Consider the following 26,956-nt stretch of genomic DNA (forward strand, 5'->3'; position numbering starts at 1 on the left):
CTAACATTAGCGATGCGTAATAACAGAAGAGATTTCATCAATATTTACAAAATAGAAATCTATGTCATAAAAGCGATGTTCAATCGGCACAACTGACGCCAAAAGATATACATACACGTCATAAACAGGGTTGCAAGAACACATTTTTTATAAAAAGCATGACAAACCTAACTGTTCGTTTAACCCACGGGGGGACAGAGTATCCAATAGGAAAATCCACTTGGATTCTGCCTGTAACAAACGCAGACCCCGATCTACCCCACGTTTTAACGGGGGGATATGATCTATTATCCGGTGGCGTAAAGTCGCTAGAGAATGGCGGGCTTCTACAAAGTGTCTGGGGACCGGTAGATCACTTTTCCCTGACAATAATGCGGCTTCTATACATGTGTGGGGAACCGTGCAGGTTCTTTATGGAGGGCACCGGCTGTTAATGTTCATTTCATTGGGGAAGGAGTGCCGCTTGACCGTGTTACTATTTTAGCGTTTGATCTTTGGATGAACCGCTTTTGAAGGCACCCTCCGTAATATTTTACCAGCATCAGGTTGTATTGGGTGTTTGCTGCAGCATCCATTGCTACACACTGGGACAACAGATTGGGTGTGCACATGTGGTTTCTAACACATATTCCAGCACTGTGGTTTGCCTCACCCCTGTTATAATGTCGACAGCTGCCGACACCGATACAGATGTATTACTGGCTGGGTTTGATTTAACCCCAGGAGAGACTTTCAGTTATTCGGATAATGACGCTATCAACATCCGTTTTAAGGATAATTTGTCAGTGACTGGAGGCAACATTGAGAACATAAATCTGTATAGAGAGCTATTGAAGCTCAAAAAGCGTGAACAAGATTATTACTACCATGGGGTGACACTGTCTGATTACCATCGGGATGGTAAAATACCACGTGGTTTCAGGATAAGGAACATTCCAACTATTGGCAGGCTTAATGCCACTTTCTGCAAGAAATGGATAGCCATTTTAAATAAGTGTTCCTATGATCTCATCTTGTTGGTGATAGAGGAGGTGACGAAAGAGTTAATGACTATCAGGTCCCAAATAGATGAGTTTGAAACCACTCACAAACCTACGTTATTGGCTGATACTACCTCCAATTGGCTGGAACAGTTATCGACACAGGTCGACAAATATCGCAAGGACCTGGTGCAATATAAACGCCTGAAATTGGAGAAGGTGAATCAAGATTACGCCAAGAAACAGGTATATCCCTGGATATCAGGCACCACCCCCTATTCAAGAGCCCCAAGAAAGCGGATGTCCAATCGGTACAATAGGGGCCAATTCGATACTGACACGTCTACAGAAGGTACAGCCTCGGCTAGTGAAAATGAGCGAGGCAACATCTCAGGTCGTCACCCTTTAGGGGTTCGGACAAGAGCCCAGATTTCCGACCCAAGCGGAGGTACAGGAGGAGGGGGGCCCAAAACCAAAGGTCGTGGCGGAGGACGTCCTCCAGTACAGAAGAGGAGCTGATCATCAACATTTCTGATCGAGTTCTCACTCCGAATGAAAACAAGGTACTGTCTAGAGGTTTGAACTTTGTCCCTACACAGCGGTTCGAACCGTTTGGATGGAAAATCGAACGTTACAAATTGAGTAGACAACTACGTCTTAAAGAATATTTCAATTCACCTGATAAAGTGACTGTGACTAGTGACCCATTACCCAGTTTTTTGCATAAAAAATCAGTTTTTGACCCTGGTTCAACAAATGCCGCCATTAAATCCTTTTGTCGTACTATTGACATGAGTATTGATGGCATGTCGACACCTTCTAAAAATCAGTTCAGTAATTTATCTAAGGAGGAATGGCAGGCATTAATGTCTCTCAGTAAATATGATGATGTGGTGTTCAGACCGGCGGACAAGGGTGGAGCCATAGTCGTGCAAAACACAGCAGACTATGTATTAGAATTGAATCGTCAACTTAGTGACCATTCCACCTATTGTGTCCTGGGGTCTGATCCCACGTCATCATATAAGAAAGAATTAGATGCTATGTTGCATAAAGCTGTTCTTGATGGTGATATTTCGGCTGATGTGTGTGATGCTTTGAAGGTATCACATCCGATTGTGCAACTGTTGTATTCGATTCCCAAGATACATAAAGATAGATATGCCCCTCCAGCTCGTCCCATCATATCTGCGAGGGGATCATTATTTCAAAAAATCTCTATGTACCTTGATTTTTTTCTACAACCATGTGTGCAGACCCATGATTATTATTTAAAGGATACTACTTCACTCTTGACTAGATTGGCAGAGATTCAGACAGTTCCTCTGGGCTGTGTTTTGGTGACCATAGATGTTAAGAGCCTTTACACGTGTATTCCTCATGACGCAGGCCTGATTGCTGTACAAAAGGTGATTGACAACCATCCCCTGTATAAAGGGCCTTGTGTTGAACTATTCATTCGATTATTGCGTCTGACGCTAGAACGCAACTATTTCATGTTCAACAATGCGTATTATGTGCAGCGACAGGGCTGCGCCATGGGGAGTAATGTGTCTCCATCACTGGCTAATTGCTTTATGTTTGGTGTAGAAGAAGAACTATTTTTCTCAAAAGAGGAGGTCAAGTCAAATGTATTGTTGTATCTTAGATACATTGATGACTTGTTGCTCTTGTGGACTGGTCCAGGAGAGCAACTGAAATTGTTGATTGAAACTCACAATGAAACCGATTCGCCAGTGAAATTCACCTATACTATGAGTATATCTAGTGTGAACTTTTTAGACGTTAATATCAGCCTCATTGATAATAAAATCCGAACTCAGTTATTCTGTAAATCGACAGATAGGAATAATATACTACTAGCTAGTAGCCATCACCCAGAACCTCTCAAGAGAGGTCTCCCGTTTTCACAGATGCTTCGGGTTCGTAGAATTATCAATGATTTAACACAACTTGAAAGTGCTCTCGATGAGATGGTCAGTAAGTTTAAAAACAGGGGATATTGTCCCAGAGAGTTAGCACGCACCAAGAATCGGGTCCTTAAAATTTCCAGATCGGATTCATTGTTGCCAGTGGCCAGAAACAGTCAGTCAAAGTTTGTTTGGGTTAGCAAATTCAATACTGCAAGCACCAAAATTAATAGGGTGACTAAAGCATTCTGGCCGGTCATTCAATCTGACCCCGCTCTCTCTAATTTACGTGATCAAAGGATAATGCCAGCCTACAAGAGGGGTAGAAATATCCGTGATTATGTGGTAAAATCTGATATTCAATTTCCATCTTCTGTAGATACACAGAATAAATCATTTTTGAATCAGCAGCGCAAAGGCTGCTTCAAATGCCTAGGCTGCACTACGTGCAGCCATATGATAGCAGGCGATTCTTTTCATCACCCCTATACCGGTAAAAAGTTTAACATTCGTCACAGAGTCACGTGCAGTACGAAGTTTGTGATTTATCTTCTCAGTTGCCCATGTGGGTTGCACTACGTGGGCAAAACTGAGAGTACTTTTAAGGAACGCATGGCGAACCACCGTTCATCGATAAGGGCCGCATTATTGTCAGGGAAAAGTGATCTACCGGTCCCCAGACACTTTGTAGAAGCCCGCCATTCTCTAGCGACTTTACGCCACTGGATAATACATCATATCCCCCCGTTAAAACGTGGGGGAGATCGGGGTCTGCGTTTGTTACAGGCAGAATCCAAGTGGATTTTCCTATTGGATACTCTGTCCCCCCGTGGGTTAAACGAACAGTTAGGTTTGTCATGCTTTTTATAAAAAATGTGTTCTTGCAACCCTGTTTATGACGTGTATGTATATCTTTTGGCGTCAGTTGTGCCGATTGAACATCGCTTTTATGACATAGATTTCTATTTTGTAAATATTGATGAAATCTCTTCTGTTATTACGCATCGCTAATGTTAGTGTTACTATGTACTACAGGCAGGCAGCTACGGTGTACTTTGCTGAATATGTGTAACATTACTGTTTGTGGTTTCTGTCTTCTTTTTTATTTCAGCACTTTGCACTTTGTACAATTTTGGTGCTCTGGTCCCTCCGTACCTACTTGGTGTCCGGGCGCACCGTGATGACGTCACTTTATCGAGCGTGGCGCGCGGACGGCGGGAGGAATGGACGGATCAGTGATGGTATAAAGGTATGTGATGTTTGTTAATGTATTATGCCCTGACGAAAATGTTGAACAAATAACATTGAAACGTTGGCTGATTGGAGCTGCTTGTTTGTCTTTATTGCCGTGAGTGCCGCCGGACGACTTCTATACATGTGTGGGGAACCGTGCAGGTTCTTTATGGAGGGCACCGGCTGTTAATGTTCATTTCATTGGGGAAGGAGTGCCGCTTGACCGTGTTACTATATATATATATATATATATATATATATATATATATATATATATATATATATATATATATACACACACACACAAAGGTCCCCTGGATGGGAATATAGCGATCCCCCCGATGGCAAACAGGAACCAGGCGGCACTCGTTGGATTTGATGAACAAAAGTTATGTATTAAAGGTGGCAAAAAGCATAATGATCAACCGACGTGACATGTCACCTTGAGAAAAACGCCCTGCGTGGCGTTGAAACGTCGGTTGAGCATCATGCTTTTTGCCACCTTTAATACATAACTTTTGTTCATCAAATCCAACGAGTGCCGCCTGGTTCCTGTTTGCCATCGGGGGGATCGCTATATTCCCATCCAGGGGACCTTTGTGCATGTATTCCATTTGAGGAGGGCACCGTGGTTATTCTCATTTATTTTGGAGTGCCTATTATATATATATATATATATATATATATATATATATATATATATATATATATATATATATATATATATATATAAAAATGAAGTAAAAAAAGCACCTGATAGTGTCAGTGAAGCACTCTTTGTGAACAAAATTTTACAACTTAGCTGCGAACAGTTTCAAGTAGATGACTCTTAGGAACAGGACATGTAAAAGAGAGATAAATGCGACATAGTGTGTACTGTTTTTTAATTATCACAGATGCTTAAAAATTTTGAAACTGTGCTAGTTCCAATTTTTGATAAAGAGACAACATCAATTAAAAACAGTAACAATGTAATAAACACAACCCTGCCACACATGCAGGTCACATATAGAGACAATTTTTTAAAAAGTAAAAAAAAGCATAAGGACATATATAGCAGCTCGTCTAATTGTAAGTGTAGGTATTAACCGTACAAGATTATAGAATATAGCCAGCTTATCTGTCCGCATATAGAGACTTCAGGATAGAATTTATCCGTAAATGCAGGTATCAAACGTACAAGTTAAATGTTAAAACATGGCTTATCTGTCCACGAATGAGAAGTCAGAGGGGTGAGCGTCCAGTCCCTGTTCCAACGCGTTTCGTCCTGGTATGAGGACTTCTTCAAGGGGATAATCATTGTGAGCAATACAGGATTTTTATACTATAGTGGGTAGTCACATGTGGGTATAAGGAAGTGACATCACTTCCTGTTCATCCTTCTGGATGTGGCTAGTGTGTGTATAATCACAACACTAAATTTATAGAATTTACATATACAACCTACTTATGCAGATAACAAGGAAGAGATAGGAATTGATAGGAAAATTTAGAAAGGAGAATCAGAAGAGAGAACGAGTGTTCGGAAGCGATGGTGGAACGCAAATGCGTCACTTCCGCTTACAGCGGTGGAACGCATTGCGTCACTACCGCCGGCGGTGCACAGTTCAAATATAGTGTCTAAAGGGGACGACGACCAGTTTATTATGGGGCAGATGAGGCGCTCATTACGGCGCAAAGTTCCGTAGTGTTGTGGTCACAGTTTATCTCACAGGCGCCGCTGTAGCGCGACGTCATTTCCGGCCTGGATAGTACAAGGGGGAATCGCACAGTCTATTTCCGCCTGCGTTTTCCGACGTCATATCCTGTTGTTGGAACGCACGGTCATCTTTGCCCAATGGGCAGGAAATGACGTCGCGCTACAGCAGCGCCTGTGAGATAAACTGTGACCACAACACTACGGAACTTTGCGCCGCATTGAGCGCCTCATCTGCCCCATAATAAACTGGTCGTCATCCCCTTTAGACACTATATTTGAACTGTTCACCGCCGGCAGTAGTGACGCAATGCGTTCCACCGCTGTAAGCGGAAGTGACGCATTTGCGTTCCACCATCGCTTCCGAACACTCGTTCTCTCTTCTGATTCTCCTTTCTAAATTTTCCTATCAATTCCTATCTCTTCCTTGTTATCTGCATAAGTAGGTTGTATATGGAAATTCTATAGATTTAGTGTTGTGATTATACACACACTAGCCACATCCAGAAGGATGCACAGGAAGTGATGTCACTTCCTTATACCCACATGTGACTACCCACTATAGTATAAAAATCCTGTATTGCTCACAATGATTATCCCTTGAAGAAGTCCTCATACCAGGACGAAACGCATTGGAACAGGGACTGGACGCTCACCCCTCTGACTTCTCATTCGTGGACAGATAAGCCATGTTTTAACATTTAACTTGTACGTTTGATACCTGCATTTACGGATAAATTCTATCCTGAAGTCTCTATATGCGGACAGATAAGCTGGCTATATTCTATAATCTTGTACGGTTAATACCTACACTTACAATTGGACGAGCTGCTATATATGTCCTTATGCCTTTTTTTACTTTTCAAAATGTTTTCTCTATATGTGACCTGCATGTGTGGCAGGATTGTGTTTATTACATTGTTACTGTTTTTAATTGATGTTGTCTCTTTATCAAAAATTGGAACTAGCACAGTTCCTAAATTTTTAAGCATCTGTGATAATTAAAAAACAGTACACACTATGTCGCATTTATCTCTCTTTAATATGTCTTGTTCCTAAGAGTCATCTACTTGAAACTGTTCGCAGCTAAGTTGTTACATTTTGTTCTTTCTTATCACTATACCTAAATTCACAAAGAGTGCTTCACTGACACTATTAGGCGCTTTTTTTACTTCATTTTTTAATATTCATCCTTATATTGTTGAAAAGCTGCCACTCATCCATGTGTGAGGAGTGTTAGATCCAGTCAAAAAGGATTATTAGAAATTAACCCTTTTTACTAGAGTGTCTTATTGGGTATACATAGGCGCTATCCTCCATTTTTTTTACATATATATATATATATACATATATTCATACAAATACCAGCACAAGATTTCAATCCTAATACAAATATCACCATTACGGTGACCTAAACATGCTACAGAAAATAAGAATTTACTTACCGATAATTCTATTTCTCGGAGTCCGTAGTGGATGCTGGGGTTCCTGAAAGGACCATGGGGAATAGCAGCTCCGCAGGAGACAGGGCACAAAAAGTAAAGCTTTAGGATCAGGTGGTGTGCACTGGCTCCTCCCCCTATGACCCTCCTCCAAGCCTCAGTTAGGATACTGTGCCCGGACGAGCGTACACAATAAGGAAGGATTTATGAATCCCGGGTAAGACTCATACCAGCCACACCAATCACACTGTACAACCTGTGATCTGAACCCAGTTAACAGTATGATAACAGCGGAGCCTCTGAAAGATGGCTCACAACAATAATAACCCGATTTTTGTAACTATGTACAAGTATTGCAGATAATCCGCACTTGGGATGGGCGCCCAGCATCCACTACGGACTCCGAGAAATAGAATTATCGGTAAGTAAATTCTTATTTTCTCTATCGTCCTAGTGGATGCTGGGGTTCCTGAAAGGACCATGGGGATTATACCAAAGCTCCCAAACGGGCGGGAGAGTGCGGATGACTCTGCAGCACCGAATGAGAGAACTCCAGGTCCTCCTTAGCCAGGTTATCAAATTTGTAGGATTTTACAAACGTGTTTGCCCCTGACTAAATAGCCGCTCGGCAAAGTTGTAAAGCCGAGACCCCTCGGGCAGCCGCCCAAGATGAGCCCACCTTCCTTGTGGAATGGGCATTTACATATTTTGGCTGTGGCAGGCCTGCCACAGAATGTGCAAGCTGAATTGTATTACACATCCAACTAGCAAAGTCTGCTTAGAAGCAAGAGCACCCAGTTTGTTGGGTGCATACAGGATAACAGCAAGTCAGTTTTCCTGACTCCAGCCGTCCTGGAACCTATATTTTCAGGGCCCTGACCACATCTAGCAACTTGGAGTCCTCCAAGTCCCTAGTAGGCGCAAGACACCACAATAAGCTGGTTCAGGTGAAACACTGACACCACCTTAGGGAGAGAACTGGGGACGAGTCCGCAGCTCTGCCCTGTCCGAATGGACAAACAGATATGGGCTTTTTTGAGAAAAAAACCACCAATTTGACACTCGCCTGGTCCAGGCCAGGTCCAAGAGCATGTTCACTTTTCATGTGAGATGCTTCAAATCTACAGATTTGACTGGTTTTAAACCAATGTGTTTTGAGGAATCCCAGAACTACGTTGAGATCCCACAGTGCCACTGGAGGCACAAAAGGGGGTTGTATATGCAATACTCCCTTGACAAACTTCTGGACTTCAGGAACTGAAGCCAATTCTTTCTGGAAGAAAAATCGACAGGGCCGAAATTTGAACCTTAATGGACCCCAATTTGAGGCCCATAGACACTCCTGTTTGCAGGAAATGCAGGAATCGACCGAGTTGAAATTTCTTCGTGGGGCCTTCCTGGCCTCACACCACGCAACATATTTTCGCCACATGTGGTGATAATGTTGTGCGGTCACCTCCTTTCTGGCTTTGACCAGGGTAGGAATGACCTCTTCCTGAATGCCTTTTCCCTTAGGATCCGGCGTTCCACCGCCATGCCGTCAAACGCAGCTGCGGTAAGTCTTGGAACAGACATGGTACTTGCTGAAACAAGTCCCTTCTTAGCGGCAGAGGCCATAAGTCCTCTGTGAGCATCTCTTGAAGTTCCGGGTACCAAGTCCTTCTTGGCCAATCCGGAGCCATGAGTATAGTTCTTACTCCTCTACGTCTTATAATTCTCAGTACCTTAGGTATGAAAAGCAGAGGATGGAACACATACACCGACTGGTACACCCACGGTGTTACCAGAACGTCCACAGCTATTGCCTGAGGGTCTCTTAACCTGGCGCAATACCTGTCCCGTTTTTTGTTCAGACGGGACGCCATCATGTCCACCTTTGGTAATTCCCAACGGTTTACAATCATGTGGAAAACTTCCCCATGAAGTTCCCACTCTGCCGGGTGGAGGTCGTGCCTACTGAGGAAGTCTGCTTCCCAGTTTCCATTCCCGGAATGAAACACTGCTGACAGTGCTATCACATGATTTTCCGCCCAGCGAAAAGTCCTTGCAGTTTTTGCCACTGCCCTCCTGCTTCTTGTGCCGCCCTGTCTATTTACGTGGGCGACTGCCGTGATGTTTTATCCCACTGGATCAATACCGGCTGACCTTGAAGCAGAGGTCTTGCTAAGCTTAGAGCATTATAAATTTACCCTTAGCTATATTTATGTGGAGAAAAGTCTCCAGACTTGATCACACTCCCTGGAAATTTTTTCCTTGTGTGACTGCTCCCCAGCCTCTCGGGCTGGCCTCCGTGGTCACCAACATCCAAAACTGAATGCCGAATCTGCGGCCCTCTAGAAGATGAGCACTCTGTAAACACCACAGGAGAGACACCCTTGTCCTTGGATATAGGGTTATCCGCTGATGCATCTGAAGATGCGATCCGGACCATTTGTCCAGCAGATCCCACTGAAAAGTTCTTGCATGAAATCTGCCGACTGGAATTGCTTCGAAGGAAGTCACCATTTTTTTTACCATGGCCCTTGTGCAATGATGCACTGATTTTAGGAGGTTCCTGACTAGCTCGGATAACTCCCTGGCTTTCTCTTCCGGGAGAAACACCTTTTTCTGGACTGTGTCCAGAATCATCCCTAAGCACAGGAGACTTGTTGTCGGGATCAGCTGCGATTTTGGAATATTTAGAATCCACCCCTGCTGTTGTAACAGTATCCGAGATAGTGCTACTCCGACCTCCAACTGTTCCCTGGACTTTGCCCTTATCAGGAGATCGTCCAAGTAAGGGATAATTAAGACGCCTTTTCTTCGAAGAAGAACCATCATTTCGGCCATTACCTTGGTAAAGACCCGGGGTGCCGTGGACAATCCAAACGGCAGCGTCTGAAACTGATAGTGACAGTTCTGTACCACGAACCTGAGGTACCCTTAGTGATAAGGGCAAATTTGGGACATGGAGGTAAGCATCCCTGATGTCTCGGGACACCATATAGTCCCCTTCTTCCCGGTTCGTTATCACTGCTCTGAGTGACTCCATCTTGATTTGAACCTTTGTAAGTGTTCAAATTTTTTTAGATTTAGAATAGGTCTCACCTAGCCTTCTGGCTTCAGTACCACAATATAGTGTGGAATAATACCCCTTTTCTTGTTGTAGGAGGGGTAATTTAATTATCACCTGCTGGGAATACAGCTCGTGAATTTTTTCCCATACTGCCTCCTTGTCGGAGGGAGACCTTGGTAAAGCAGACTTCAGGAGCCTGCGCAGGGGAAACGTCTCGACATTCCAATCTGTACCCCTGGGATACTACTTGTAGGATCCAGGGGTCCTGTACGGTCTCAGCGTCATGCTGAGAGCTTGTCAGAAGCGGTGGAACGCTTCTGTTCCTGGGAATGGGCTGCCTGCTGCAGTCTTCTTCCCTTTCCTCTATCCCTGGGCAGATATGACTCTTATAGGGACGAAAGGACTGAAGCTGAAAAGACGGTGTCTTTTTCTGCAGAGATGTGACTTAGGGTAAAAACGGTGGATTTTCCAGCAGTTGCCGTGGCCACCAGGTCCGATGGACCGACCCCAAATAACTCCTCTTCCTTTATACGGCAATACACCTTTGTGCCGTTTGGAATCTGCATCACCTGACCACTGTCGTGTCCATAAACATCTTCTGGCAGATATGGACATCGCACTTACTCTTGATGCCAGAGTGCAAATATCCCTCTGTGCATCTCGCATATATAGAAATGCATCCTTTAAATGCTCTATAGTCAATAAAATACTGTCCCTGTCAAGGGTATCAATATTTTTAGTCAGGGAATCCGACCAAGCCACCCCAGCTCTGCACATCCAGGCTGAGGCGATCGCTGGTCGCAGTATAACACCAGTATGTGTGTATATACTTTTTATGATATTTTTCCAGCCTCCTGTCAGCTGGCTCCTTGAGGACGGCCCTATCTATAGACGGTACCGCCACTTGTTCTGATAAGCGTGTGAGCGCCTTATCCACCCTAAGGGGTGTTTCCCAACGCGCCCTAACTTCTGGCGGGAAAGGGTATACCGCCCATATTTTCTATCGGGGGGAACCCACGCATCATCACACACTTCATTTAATTTATCTGATTCAGGAAAAACTACGGTAGTTTTTTCACATCCCACATAATACCCTCTTTTGTGGTACTTGTAGTATCAGAAATATGTAACACCTCCTTCATTGCCCTTAACGTGTGGCCCTAATAAGGAATACGTTTGTTTATTCACCGTCGACACTGGATTCAGTGTCCCTGTCTGTGTCTGTGTCGACCGACTAAAGTAAACGGGCGTTTTAAAACCCCTGACGGTGTTTTTGAGACGTCTGGACCGGTACTAATTGTTTGTCGGCCGTCTCATGTCGTCAACCGACCTTGCCGCGTGTTGACATTATCACGTAATTCCCTAAATAAGCCATCCATTCCGGTGTCGACTCCCTAGAGAGTGACATCACCATTACAGGCAATTGCTCCGCCTCCTCACCAACATCGTCCTCATACATGTCGACACACACGTACCGACACACAGCACACACACAGGGAATGCTCTGATAGAGGACAGGACCTACTAGCCCTTTGGAGAGACAGAGGGAGAGTTTGCCAGCACACACCAAAAACGCTATAATTATACAGGGACAACCTTATATAAGTGTTTTCCCTTATAGCATCTTTTTTATATATTTTTAACGCCAAATTAGTGCCCCCCCTCTCTGTTTTAACCCTGTTTCTGTAGTGCAGTGCAGGGGAGAGCCTGGGAGCCTTCCCTCCAGCCTTTCTGTGAGGGAAAATGGCGCTGTGTGCTGAGGAGATAGGCCCCGCCCCTTTTTCGGCGGCCTCGTCTCCCGCTCTTAACGGATTCTGGCAGGGGTTAAATATCTCCATATAGCCCCCGGAGGCTATATGTGAGGTATTTTTAGCCAAAAATAGGTTTTCATTGCCTCCCAGGGCGCCCCCCTCCCAGCGCCCTGCACCCTCAGTGACTGCCGTGTGAAGTGTGCTGAGAGGAAATGGCGCACAGCTGCAGTGCTGTGCGCTACCTTAAGAAGACTGAGGAGTCTTCATGCCGCCGATTCTGGACCTTCTTCTTGTTTCAGCATCTGCAAGGGGGCCGGCGGCGAGGCTCCGGTGACCATCCAGGCTGTACCTGTGATCGTCCCTCTGGAGCTAATGTCCAGTAGCCAAAGAAGCCAATCCATCCTGCACGCAGGTGAGTTCACTTCTTCTCCCCTAAGTCCCTCGTTGCAGTGATCCTGTTGCCAGCAGGACTCACTGTAAAATAAAAAACCTAAGCTAAACTTTTCTAAGCAGCTCTTTAGGAGAGCCACCTAGATTGCACCCTTCTCGGCCGGGCACAAAAATCTAACTGAGGCTTGGAGGAGGGTCATAGGGGGAGGAGCCAGTGCACACCACCTGATCCTAAAGCTTTACTTTTTGTGCCCTGTCTCCTGCGGAGCCGCTATTCCCCATGGTCCTTTCAGGAACCCCAGCATCCACTAGGACGATAGAGAAAGTTACAAGTTAATTCACGTAGGCATATTACCTATTGAGCATATTTTCCAGACTTTCGGTTGTCCTGTTCATTGACTCTTCATGACCTTCCAGCTTGGCCACCACAGAGTTCTGTCTCTCATTATTCAGGATCACGGTTGTCTGAGGAACAACACTATAAGAGAGAGAGAGAGAGCGTGATAGCTCAGGTAGGCCCGATAAAGTACCGATGTGTTTCATTTATAAAACCTGGCGCACAGGTGCGTAAAACCACTCATGTATTGTATTAACAGTTACTGTTCTACTTTCACTTAAAAAACTGAAGCAAACATGCGACTGGTTTCCGTGGATTACAGAACATTTTACCTGTGCACAATTGTTCATAACGGTCTCTGCGACTTGCTGGCTCACTATAGGTTCGTCAGGGACGTATTCACTGGCTTCAATTTATTTCCCAGTCATAATATTCCTTATTGTTTTGTCTCCTGACCAAGAGCAATGTTAGTCAACCCCATTCCCTAAGCCAAAGGGGCCAGTCACCGCCTCCTCTGCCAACAAGAGTTTTGGAATACTTTACTTGGAAGCCCATGATACAATTTAGCTATTGTGTTAACTGCAATATGAACGGAATTTGCCGTTTTGCGTTAAATGACCTGAAATAGTAGCGATCCAGCAGCGAGAATGCGGTATGCATTCCCAGATTTTTTATACTCCGTCTTATCACTTTGCAGCAAAGTTCAGCATTATGTCCCAATATTCCAGCGTTCTGAACGCTGCCCCAAAACAAACATCTTAACAGGGAACTGGTCAGGCTTGAATTTCCAAGAGCTCACCACAGAGCATTATAGTGTATTTTGTTCCACATAAAAACACTGGCATACAAGGTGGAAAAAGCACTAAAGCGGAGCCACAGAGGTAAGCTGAAGATCAGCTTTTATTGACAACAGATCCTTAGCTCATTTGACAATTTTATGATTTTTCTTATTCTTTTTCTTAACTTTGAGTTACAACTTTCTGAAGGCGCGAGACAGTTAAAGTAAAGCCCTGTCAGACGGCGCCCACCACTAGCATAAACGGCGGCTCTATAGTGTGGCAGGATGCCGCTACCAGCGCAAGATGCAAAGGAAGACGTTATTGTGAGCTGAAGACGGACGGGCCACCTTATCTCTTGCATCTAAACGTTCGCTGCCTTCGTGGTTTTACATAAATCCACCATATTCAAAGAGCCTGATCCCTTCATTCCAGAAACTGTCATCCCGCAAAATAAACTCACAGCTGCCCCAGAATAGAGCACTGTGTGTTACTCTTGGTAATATACTGGAGTAATTAAGGGAAGCGAATGGAAATCATTAAACTATGTTAAATTTTACATTCCCTGAATAAGCTATAAACCCATCTCTTCATTGAAGCATCTCCCGTGTGAATGGAGCAGGCAGTGGACTTGTTCTATCTGTTGAAGGAGATAAGCAGTATTTTGCACAGTAAGGAACGATGCACGGGAAAGAATAGATGACATTTACATGACAATGGTGCGACGCCGCTCAGAATTATGCTGCACACATGCAGGGCAGCCCAGTACATTAGGAAATAAGGAGCGGGGAGAGTAAATGGCTCAAGGAATTTACAAGTCGTTCCAAATTACAGTACTTGAGCTACAGGTCGCTGCTAGCACCAATTCACCTTTCTAATTGGTACACATGACCTACGAGATTTGGCGGTCATGTCAGCTTTTCAGTTTCTATCAAAGGAGCCAAAGGGAATATCCAAAATGTGAAAATCTGTCTGTAAGATCTGTTTTATTTCAGCTCATCGGTCTCGCTTATCCCACCATTATAAACGAAACTAGGCGTCGCCATCCCAAATATATGTAATTGTGAAGTGATAAGGTTACCTGGCAAGATATAGCTCTGGCTTGCGTCAAATCTGGTAAATATCATAGAATTCAAAGCCATATAACCTTAGAAAAATGGTAAACAGACAATTATTTGTAATAGCTGTGGTCTATGGGGGGTGGGGGGTGGAGTGCAGGCTTATAGAAAGCAAGATTCCACATAAACACATATACAGAATCATTCAAAAGTGTTTGTCATACATACAAAAAATAAGAATTTACTTACCGATAATTCTATTTCTCGTAGTCCGTAGTGGATGCTGGGGACTCCGTCAGGACCATGGGGATTAGCGGCTCCGCAGGAGACAGGGCACAAAAGTAAAAGCTTTAGGATCAGGTGGTGTGCACTGGCTCCTCCCCCTATGACCCTCCTCCAAGCCTCAGTTAGGATACTGTGCCCGGACGAGCGTACACAATAAGGAAGGATTTTGAATCCCGGGTAAGACTCATACCAGCCACACCAATCACACTGTACAACCTGTGATCTGAACCCAGTTAACAGCATGATAACAGCGGAGCCTCTGAAAAGATGGCTCACAACAATAATAACCCGATTTTTGTAAGAATAACTATGTACAAGTATTGCAGACAATCCGCACTTGGGATGGGCGCCCAGCATCCACTACGGACTACGAGAAATAGAATTATCGGTAAGTAAATTCTTATTTTCTCTGACGTCCTAAGTGGATGCTGGGGACTCCGTAAGGACCATGGGGATTATACCAAAGCTCCCAAACGGGCGGGAGAGTGCGGATGACTCTGCAGCACCGAATGAGAGAACTCCAGGTCCTCCTCAGTCAGGGTGTGCCCCTGACCAAGTATCAGCTCGGCAAAGTTGTAAAGCCGAGACCCCTCGGGCAGCCGCCCAAGATGAGCCCACCTTCCTTGTGGAATGGGCGTTTACATATTTTGGCTGTGGCAGGCCTGCCACAGAATGTGCAAGCTGAATTGTACTACACATCCAACTAGCAATCGTCTGCTTAGAAGCAAGAGCACCCAGTTTGTTGGGTGCATACAGGATAACAGCAAGTCAGTTTTCCTGACTCCAGCCGTCCTGGAAACTATATTTTCAGGGCCCTGACAACATCTAGCAACTTGGAGTCCTCCAAGTCCCTAGTAGCCGCAGGTACCACAATAAGCTGGTTCGGGTGAAACACTGACACCACCTTAGGGAGAAACTGGGGATGAGTCCGCAGCTCTGCCCTGTCCGAATGGACAATCAGATATGGGCTTTTTTGAGACAAACGCCGCCAATTCTGACACTCGCCTGGCCGAGGCCAGGGCCAACAGCATGGTCACTTTCCCTGTGAGATATTTCAAATCTACAGATTTGAGCGGTTTAAACCAATGTGATTTTAGGAATCCCAGAACTACGTTGAGATCCCACAGTGCCACTGGAGGCACAAAAGGGGGTTGTATATGCAGTACTCCCTTGACAAACTTCTGGACTTCAGGAACTGAAGCCAATTCTTTCTGGAAGAAAATCGACAGGGCCGAAATTTGAACCTTAATGGACCCCAATTTGAGGCCCATAGACACTCCTGTTTGCAGGAAATGCAGGAAACGACCGAGTTGAAATTTCTTCATGGGGCCTTCCTGGCCTCACACCACGCAACATATTTTCACCACATGTGGTGATAATGTTGTGCGGTCACCTCCTTCCTGGCTTTGACCAGGGTAGGAATGACCTCTTCCGGAATGCCTTTTTCCCTTAGGATCCGGCGTTCAACCGCCATGCCGTCAAACGCAGCCGCGGTAAGTCTTGGAACAGACATGGTACTTGCTGAAGCAAGTCCCTTCTTAGCGGCAGAGGCCATGAGTCCTCTGTGAGCATCTCTTGAAGTTCCGGGTACCAAGTCCTTCTTGGCCAATCCGGAGCCACGAGTATAGTTCTTACTCCTCTACGTCTTATAATTCTCAATACCTTGGGTATGAGAAGCAGAGGAGGGAAGACATACACCGACTGGTACACCCACGGTGTAACCAGAACGTCCACAGCTATTGCCTGAGGGTCTTTTGACCTGGCGCAATACTTGTCCAGTTTTTTGTTCAGGCGGGACGCCATCATGTCCACCTTTGGTCTTTTCCAACGGTTCACAATCATGTGGAAGACTTCCCGATGAAGTCCCCACTCTCCCGGGTGGAGGTTGTGCCTGCTGAGGAAGTCTGCTTCCCAGTTGTCCACTCCCGGAATGAACACTGCTGACAGTGCTATCACATGATTTTCCGCCCAGTGAAAAATCCTTGCAGTTTCTGCCATTGCCCTCCTGCTTCTTGTGCCGCCCTGTCTGTTTACGTGGGCGACTGCCGTGATGTTGTCCCACTGGATCAATACCGGCTGACCTTGAAGCAGAGGTCTTGCTAAGCTTAGAGCATTGTAAATTGCCCTTAGCTCCAGTATATTTATGTGGAGAAAAATCTCCAGACTTGATCACACTCCCTGGAAATTTTTTCCCTGTGTGACTGCTCCCCAGCCTCTCAGGCTGGCCTCCGTGGTCACCAGCATCCAATCCTGAATGCCGAATCTGCGGCCCTCTAGAAGATGAGCACTCTGTAACCACCACAGGAGAGACACCCTTGTCCTTGGAGATAGGGTTATCCGCTGATGCATCTGAAAATGCGATCCGGACCATTTGTCCAGCAGATCCCACTGAAAAGTTCTTGCGTGGAATCTGCCGAATGGAATCGCTTCGTAATAAGCCACCATTTTTCCCAGGACTCTTGTGCAATGATGCACTGACACTTTTCCTGGTTTTAGGAGGCTCCTGACTAGCTCGGATAACTCCCTGGCTTTCTCCTCCGGGAGAAACACCTTTTTCTGGACTGTGTCCAGAACCATCCCTAGGAACAGCAGACGTGTCGTCGGAAACGGCTGCGATTTTGGATATTTAGAATCCACCCGTGCTGTCGTAGAACTACTTGAGATAGTGCTACTCCGACTTCCAACTGTTCTCTGGACCTTGCCCTTATCAGGAGATCGTCCAAGTAAGGGATAATTAAGACGCCTTTTCTTTGAAGAAGAATCATCATTTCGGCCATTACTTTGGTAAAGACCCGGGGTGCCGTGGACAATCCAAACGGCAGCGTCTGAAACTGATAGTGACAGTTCCGTACCACGAACCTGAGGTACCCTTGGTGAGAAGGGCAATTTGGGACATGGAGGTAAGCATCCTTGATGTCCAGGGACACCATATAGTCCCCTTCTTCCTGGTTCGCTATCACTGCTCTAAGTGACTCCATCTTGATTTGAACCTTTGTATGTAAGTGTTCAAAGATTTCCCATTTAGAATAGGTCTCACCGAGCCGTCTGGCTTCAGTACCACAATATAGTGTGGAATAATACCCCTTTCCTTGTTGTAGGAGGGGTACTTTGATTATCACCTGCTGGGAATACAGCTTGTGAATTGTTTCCAATACTGCCTCCCTGTCGGAGGAAGACGTTGGTAAAGCAGACATCAGGAGCCTGCGAGGGGGAGACGTCTCGAATTTCCAGTCTGTACCCCTGGGATACTACTTGTAGGATCCAGGGGTCCACTTGCGAGTGAGCCCACTACGCGCTGAAACTCTTGAGACGACCCCCCACCGCACTTGAGTCCGCTTGTACGGCCCTAGCGTCATGCTGAGGACTTGGCAGAAGCTGTGGAGGGCTTCTGTTCCTGGGAATGGGCTGCCTGCTGCAGTCTTCTTCCCTTTCCTCTATCCCTGGGCAGATATGACTGGCCTTTTGCCCGCTTGCCCTTATGGGGACGAAAGGACTGAGGCTGAAAAGACGGTGTCTTTTTCTGCTGAGATGTGATTTGGGGTAAAAAAGGTGGATTTTCCAGCTGTTGCCGAGGCCACCAGGTCCGATGGACCGACCCCAAATAACTCCTCCCCTTTTTACGGCAATACTTCCATGTGCCGTTTGGAATCTGCATCACCTGACCACTGTCGTGTCCATAAACATCTTCTGGCAGATATGGACATCGCACTTACTCTTGATGCCAGGGTGCAAATATCCCTCTGTGCATCTCGCATATATAGAAATGCATCCTTTAAATGCTCTATAGTCAATAAAATACTGTCCCTGTCAAGGGTATCAATATTTTCAGTCAGGGAATCCGACCAAGCCACCCCAGCGCTGCACATCCAGGCTGAGGCGATCGCTGGTCGCAGTATAACACCAGTATGTGTGTATATACCTTTTTAGGATATTTTCCAGCCTCTCAGCTGGCTCCTTGAGGGCGGCCCTATCTGGAGACGGTACCGCCACTTGTTTTGATAAGCGTGTGAGCGCCTTATCCACCCTAAAGGGTGTTTCCCAACGCGCCCTAACTTCTGGCGGGAAAGGGTATACCGCCAATAATTTTCTATCGGGGGAAACCCACGCATCATCACACACTTCATTTAATTTATCTGATTCAGGAAAAACTACAGGTAGTTTTTTCACACCCCACATAATACCCTTCTTGTGGTACTTGTAGTATCAGAAATATGTAACACCTCCTTCATTGCCCTTAACATGTAACGTGTGGCCCTAAAGGAAAATACGTTTGTTTCTTCACCGTCGACACTGGAGTCAGTGTCCGTGTCTGTGTCTGTGTCGACCGACTGAGGTAAATGAGCGTTTTACAGCCCCTGACGGTGTTTGAGACGCCTGGACAGGTACTAATTTGTTTGCCGGCCGTCTCATGTCGTCAACCGACCTTGCAGCGTGTTGACATTATCACGTAATTCCTTAAATAAGCCATCCATTCCGGTGTCGACTCCCTAGAGAGTGACATCACCATTTCAGGCAATTGCTCCGCCTCCTCACCAACATCGTCCTCATACATGTCGACACACACGTACCGACACACAGCACACACACAGGGAATGCTCTGATAGAGGACAGGACCCCACTAGCCCTTTGGGGAGACAGAGGGAGAGTTTGCCAGCACACACCAAAAACGCTATAATTATACAGGGACAACCTTTATATAAGTGTTTTTCCCTTATAGCATTTTAATATATATATACATATCGCCAAATAAGTGCCCCCCCTCTCTGTTTTAACCCTGTTTCTGTAGTGCAGTGCAGGGGAGAGCCTGGGAGCCTTCCCACCAGCATTTCTGTGAGGGAAAATGGCGCTGTGTGCTGAGGAGAATAGGCCCCGCCCCCTTTTCGGCGGGCTTCTTCTCCCGTTTTTCTGAGACCTGGCAGGGGTTAAATACATCCATATAGCCCCCAGGGGCTATATGTGATGTATTTTTAGCCAGAATAAGGTACTATCATTGCTGCCCAGGGCGCCCCCCCCCAGCGCCCTGCACCCTCAGTGACCGCTGCTATGAAGTGTGCTGACAACAATGGCGCACAGCTGCAGTGCTGTGCGCTACCTTATGAAGACTGAAGAGTCTTCTGCCGCCGTTTCTGGACCTCTTCACTTTTCGGCATCTGCAAGGGGGGTCGGCGGCGCGGCTCCGGGACGAAGCCCAGGGTGAGACCTGTGTTCCGACTCCCTCTGGAGCTAATGGTGTCCAGTAGCCTACGAAGCCAATCCATCCTGCACGCAGGTGAGTTCACTTCTCTCCCCTAAGTCCCTCGTAGCAGTGAGCCTGTTGCCAGCAGGACTCACTGAAAATAAAAAACCTAACAAACTTTTACTCTAAGCAGCTCTTTAGGAGAGCCACCTAGATTGCACCCTTCTCGGCCGGGCACAAAAATCTAACTGAGGCTTGGAGGAGGGTCATAGGGGGAGGAGCCAGTGCACACCACCTGATCCTAAAGCTTTTACTTTTGTGCCCTGTCTCCTGCGGAGCCGCTAATCCCCATGGTCCTGACGGAGTCCCCAGCATCCACTTAGGACGTCAGAGAAAAGATCATATATACTCTATACATACAAACATCTGGAAACTATTTTATATATTTTTAAATAAATAGCCTTTTTCTAGTAAAGCTTGGTGTTGATTTTCACATAATTTGGGGTAAGAGAAAATAAGAATTTACTTACCGATAATTCTATTTCTCGTAGTCCGTAGTGGATGCTGGGAACTCCGTAAGGACCATGGGGAATAGCGGCTCCGCAGGAGACAGGGCACATCTAAAGAAAGCTTTAGGATCACCTGGTGTGCACTGGCTCCTCCCCCTATGACCCTCCTCCAAGCCTCAGTTAGGATACTGTGCCCGGACGAGCGTACACAATAAGGAAGGATTTTGAATCCCGGGTAAGACTCATACCAGCCACACCAATCACACTGTACAACTTGTGATCTGAACCCAGTTAACAGCATGATAATAGAGAAGCCTCTCGAAAAGATGGCTCACTACAACAATAACCCGAATTTTTTGGTAACAATAATTATGTACCAGTATTGCAGACAATCCGCACTTGGGATGGGCGCCCAGCATCCACTACGGACTACGAGAAATAGAATTATCGGTAAGTAAATTCTTATTTTCTCTGACGTCCTAGTGGATGCTGGGAACTCCGTAAGGACCATGGGGATTATACCAAAGCTCCCAAACGGGCGGGAGAGTGCGGATGACTCTGCAGCCCCCAATGAGAGAACTCCCGGTCCTCCTCAGCCAGGGTATCAAATTTGTAGAATTTTACAAACGTATTTGCTCCTGACCAAGTAACTGCTCGGCAAAGTTGTAAAGCCGAGACCCCTCGGGCAGCTGCCCAAGATGAGCCCACCTTCCTTGTGGAGTGGGCATTTACAGATTTTTGGCTGTGGCAGGCCTGCCACAGAATGTGCAAGCTGAATTGTACTACAAATCCAACGAGCAATAGTCTGCTTAGAAGCAGGAGCACCCAGCTAGTTGGGTGCATAGAGGATAAACAGCGAGTCAGATTTCCTGACTCCAGCCGTCCTGGAAACATATATTTTCCGGGTCCTGACAACGTCTAGCAACTTGGAGTCCTCCAAGTCCCTAGTAGCCGCAGGCACCACAATAGGTTTGGTTCAGGTGAACGCTGAAACCACCTTAGGGAGAAACTGAGGACGAGTCCTCAATTCCGCCCTGTCCGAATGGAAAATCAGATAAGGGCTTTTACAGGATAAAGCCACCAATTCTGACACGCGCCTGGCCCAGGCCAGAGCCAACAGCATGACCACTTTTTCTGTGAGATATTTTAACTCCACAGATTTAAGTGTGTCAAACCAATGTGACTTTTGGATCTTGTAACAGACAAGGTCCTTGCTGGAGCAGGTCCCTTCTTAGAGGTAGAGGCTACGAATCCTCCGTGAGCATCTCTTGAAGTTCCGGTTACCAATTCCTTCTTGGCCAATCCGGAGCCACTAATATAGTGCTTACTCCTCTCCATCTTATCAATCTCAGTACCTTGGGTATGAGAGGCAGAGGAGGGAACCCATACACTGATTGGTACACCCACGGTGTTACCAGAGCATCTACAGCTATTGCCTGAGGGTCCCTTGACGTGGCGCAATACCTGTCGAGTTTTTCCCAACGGTTTATAATCATGTGGAAGACTTCTGGGTGAAGTCCTTACTCTCCCGGGTGGAGGTCGTGCTGAGGAAAACTGCTTCCCAGTTGTCCACTCCCGGAATGAAAACTGCTGACAGTGCTATCACATGGTTTTTCGCCCCGCGAAGAATCCTTGCAGCTTCTGCCATTGCCCTCCTGCTTCTTGTGGCACCCTGTCTGTTTACGTGGGTGACTGCCGTAATGTTGTCCGACTGGATCAACACCGGCTGACCTTGAAGCAGAGGTCTTGTTAAGCTTAGAGCATTGTAAATGGCCCTTAGCTTCAGGACATTTATGTGAAGTGATGTCTCCAGGCTTGACCATAAGCCCTGGATATTCCTTCCCTGTGTGACTGCTCCCCAGCCTCGCAGGCTGGCATCCGTGGCCACCAGGACCCAGTCCCGCATGCCGAATCTGCGGCCCTCTAGAAGATGAGCACTCTGCAACCACCACAGGAGGGATACCCTTGTCCCTGGTGACAGGGTTATCCGCTGAAGCATCTGAAGATGCGACCCGGACCATTTGTCCAGTAGGTTCCACTGGAAAGTCTTGCGTGGAATCTGCCGAATGGGATTGCTTCGTAGGAAGCCACCATTTTTACCCAGAACCCTTGTGCATTGATGCACTGAGACTTGGTTCGGTTTTAGGAGGTTCCTGACTAGCTCGGATAACTCCCTGGCTTTCTCCTCCGGGAGAAACACCTTCTTTCTGGACTGTGTCCAGGATCATCCCTAGGAACAGAAGACAAGTCGTCGGAACCAGCTGCGATTTTGGAATATTGAGAATCCAATCGTGCTGCCGCAACACTACCTGAGGTAGTGCTACACCGATCTCCAACTGTTCCCTGGATCTCACCCTTATCAGGGAATCGTCCAAGTAAAGGATAACTAAAATTCCCTTCCTTAGAAGGAATATCATCATTACGGTCATTACTTCAGTAAAGACCCGGGGTGCCGTGGACCATCCCTACGGCAGCGTCTGAACTGATAGTGACAGTTCTGTACCATAACCTGAGATACCCTTGGTGAGAAGGGTAAATTTTGACATGAAGGTAAGCATCCTTGATGTCCCGAGACATCATGTAGTCCCCTTCTTCCAGGTTTGCAATCACTGCTCTGAGTGACTCAATTTTGAATTTGAACCTCTGTATGTAAGTGTTCAAAGATTTTAGATTTTAGATTTTAAAATCGGTCTCACCGAGCCGTCTGGCTTCGGTACCACAATAGTGTGGAATAATACCCCGTTCCCTGTTGCAGGAGGGGTACCTTAATTATCACCTGCTGGGAATACAGCTTGTGAATGGCTTCCAAAACTGCCTCCCTGTCAGCGGGAGACGTCGGTAAAACAGACTTTTGGAAACGGCGAGGGGAATACGTCTCGAATTCCAATTTGTACCCCTGAAATATTACCTGAAGGATCCAGGGGTCTACTTGCGAGTGAGCCCACTGCGCACTGAAATTCATTGAGAACGGGCCCCCACCGTGCCTGAACTTGTAAAGCCCTAGCGTCATACTGAGAGCTTGGCAGAGGCGGAAAAGGGTTTCTGTTCCTGGGAACTGGCTGATCTCTGCAGCCATTTTCCTCTCCCTCTGTCACGAGCAGAAAAGAGGAACCCTTTTGTCCGCTTGCCAACCAGGACTGCGCCTGATAATACGGCGTCTTATTTTGAGAGGCGACCTGGGGTACATCCCCTTTTTTTTTTTTTTAAGGCAATACTTCCAAATGCCGTTTGGAATCCGCATCACCTGACCACTTTACTGGTATAATTGGACAACGCACTTATACTTGATGCCAGTCGGCAAATATTCCGCTGTGCATCATGCATATATAGAAATGCATCTTTTAATTGCTCTATAGGCAATAATATACTGTCCTTATCTAGGATATCAAATTTCCAGTCAGGGAATCCGACCACGCCAACCCAGCACTGCACATCCAGGCTGAGGCGATTGCTGGTCGCAGTATAACACCAGTATGTGTGTAAATACATTTTAGGATACCCTCCTGCTTTCTATCAGCAGGATCCCTAAGGGCGGCCATCTCCAGAGAGGGTAGAGCCCTTGTTCTTACAAGCGTGTGAGCGCCTTATCCCCCCTAGGGGGTGTTTCCCAACGCACCCTAACCTCTGGCGGGAAAAGGTATACTGCCAATAACTTTTTACAATTTATCAATTGTTATCGGGGGGAAACCCACGCATCATCACACACCTCATTTTATTTCTCAGATTCAGGAAAACTACAGGAAGTTTTTCCTCACCAAACATAATAGCCCTTTTTTTTTTTGGTGGTACTTATATTATCAGAAGAGTGTAAACTTTTTCCATTGCCTCAATCATGCAATGTGTGGCCCTATTGGAAATCACGGTTGTCTCTTCACCGTCGACACAGGAGTCAGTATCCGTGTCGGCGTCTGTATCTGAGGTAACGGGCGCTTTAGAGCCCCTGTATGAGACGTCTGGACATGCACAAGCTGAGTAGCCGGCTGTCTCATGTCAACCACTGTCTTTTATACAAAGCTGACACTGTCACGCAATTTCAACAGTACATCCACTCAGGTGTCGACCCCCCAGGGGGTGACAACACTATTACAGACACTCTACTCCGTCTCCTCATCATTTTTCTCCTCATACATGTCGACACAAACGTACCGACACACAGCACACACACAGGGAATGCTCTGATAGAGGACAGGACCCCACTAGTCCTTTGGGGAGACAGAGGGAGAGTTTGCCAGCACACACCAGAGCGCTATATATATACAGGGATAACCTTATATAAGTGTTTTTCCCTTTATAGCTGCTGTATTGTTTATACTGCGCCTAATTTGTGCCCCCCTCTCTTTTTTAACCCCTTTCTGTAGTGTAGTGACTGCAGGGGAGAGCCAGGGAGCTTCCCTCCAACTGAGCTGTGAGGGAAAATGGCGCCAGTGTGCTGAGGAGATAGGCTCCGCCCCTTTCTCGGCGTCCTTATCATCCGTTTTCTTGTATGTTTTGGCAGGGGTTAAATGCATCCATATAGCCCAGGAGTTATATGTGATGCATTTATTTTAGCCATAAAAGGTTTTCTATCGATTTATTGCGTCTCAGGGCGCTGCCCCCCCAGCGCCCTGCACCCTCAGTGACCGGAGTGTGAAGTGTGCTGAGAGCAATGGCGCACAGCTGCGGTGCTGTGCGCCTACCTTTATCTGAAGACAGGAAAGTCTTCTGCCGCCGATTTTTCCGGACCTCTTCGCTCTTCTGGCTCTGTAAGGGGGCCGGCGGCGCGGCTCCGGTGACCCATCCAGGCTGAACCTGTGATCGTCCCTCTGGAGCTAATGTCCAGTAGCCTAAGAAGCCCAATCCACTCTGCACGCAGGTGAGTTCGCTTCTTCTCCCCTTAGTCCCTCGATGCAGTGAGCCTGTTGCCAGCAGGTCTCACTGAAAATAATAAACCTAAACTAAAACTTTCACAAAGAGCTCAGGAGAGCCCCTAGTGTGCACCCTTCTCGTCGGGCACAGAAAATCTAACTGAGGCTTGGAGGAGGGTCATAGGGGGAGGAGCCAGTGCACACCAGGTGATCCTAAAGCTTTCTTTAGATGTGCCCTGTCTCCTGCGGAGCCGCTATTCCCCATGGTCCTTACGGAGTTCCCAGCATCCACTAGGACGTCAGAGAAACCAGAATTAGGGCTAAACTGGCCCAAACATTGTTCATTCATTCACAAATACATATATTCTATCCAAATTGTTCAAATATAAGCATCTGCTGTCACAACTGAGGGCTGGTGCTGACCAGGGGGAAGCCTCAGTTGTAGGGGCTGAGGTATATGTGTACCTGGGAGGCAGTACAGGGTTCTTAGACATGCAGGGAACCTTTAGAACAAATGCCCGAAGGCGTGACCAAGACAACGAAAGAAAGTTCAAAGGTTTATTAAACACAGTTCAGAGGAATACTGATGACTTGGTACAGGTAACAGGAATCACAGTTCAGAGAAATACTTGGGATCGATGACGGAACACCGATGGTGACTGGAGATCGATGGCGGAACACCGATGGTTACTGGAGATCGATGGCGGAACACCGATGGAGACTTGGGATCGATGGCGGAACACCGATGGAGACTTGGGATCGATGGCGGAACACCGATGGAGACTTGGGGTCGATGGCGGAACACCGATGGAGACTTGGGATCGATGGTGGAACACCGATGGTCACTGGAGAACGATGGTGGAACACCGATGGTTACTGGCAGGGCAGAGCACTGCTGGAAGCTGGTGTCGGTAACTGCCAGTCACAGGATGCAATGATGAGACACTGCAGAGTCAGGCTGTACTGCAGAGAAAGTCCATGGGATGACTGCACACTGGAATCACTGAAGACAATTGAAGCACTGACCTCTTTCCACCCCAGGAACAAGATATTTATACCAGCTGGGAAACAGGGATTGGCTGGCTGATTAAGCAGAGTCTAGAGTGCAGCTGCTGGGTAATTAGGTAGAAACCAGAGTGCAGCTGATTGGCTGAAAAGTAACATGTGATGAAAACAAACATGGCTGCGCCCATGTTTGAACTTGGAGGGAAAGACTGTTTGTAACTTGCATGTGAGCTTTAACCATGAAGCTGCCAGAATCACAGTAAAGAGATTAGAGACAGAGATGCAGCGTGCTGCACACAGACAGTGCAGATGGAATCCAGGCTTGGAACACTGGGACAGTCTCAGGAGGCAATTGGAAGGTAAATACTGATAAGGAATTACCTGGATCGTGACATCTGCAGGTCAACAAATGGAAGCTTTTGAAGGAACAAAGCGACACTCAGACAGTCGAGTATCCGGGATACACAGTTGCTGGTTCCTAACATAAGGATGCATTTCTAGCTTCACCA

At 46.5% G+C, this 26,956-nt stretch overlaps 1 protein-coding gene across 4 annotated transcripts in view; it reads right to left on the minus strand.

The window, feature by feature from the left end:
• The window catches only part of BANP (BTG3 associated nuclear protein), a 753,599-nt gene that overhangs the window by 539,606 nt on the left and 187,037 nt on the right, over window positions 1–26,956 (minus strand). For all 4 annotated transcript variants that reach the window (XM_063945657.1, XM_063945659.1, XM_063945658.1 and 1 more), the window contains one exon: window positions 12,813–12,935. In XM_063945657.1, coding sequence (XP_063801727.1) covers window positions 12,813–12,935 — 123 coding nt within the window. The remainder of the gene's footprint in view (window positions 1–12,812; window positions 12,936–26,956) is intronic.

Source organism: Pseudophryne corroboree, chromosome 11 (genome assembly GCF_028390025.1).
Source record: "Pseudophryne corroboree isolate aPseCor3 chromosome 11, aPseCor3.hap2, whole genome shotgun sequence".
NCBI lineage: Eukaryota > Metazoa > Chordata > Amphibia > Anura > Myobatrachidae > Pseudophryne > Pseudophryne corroboree.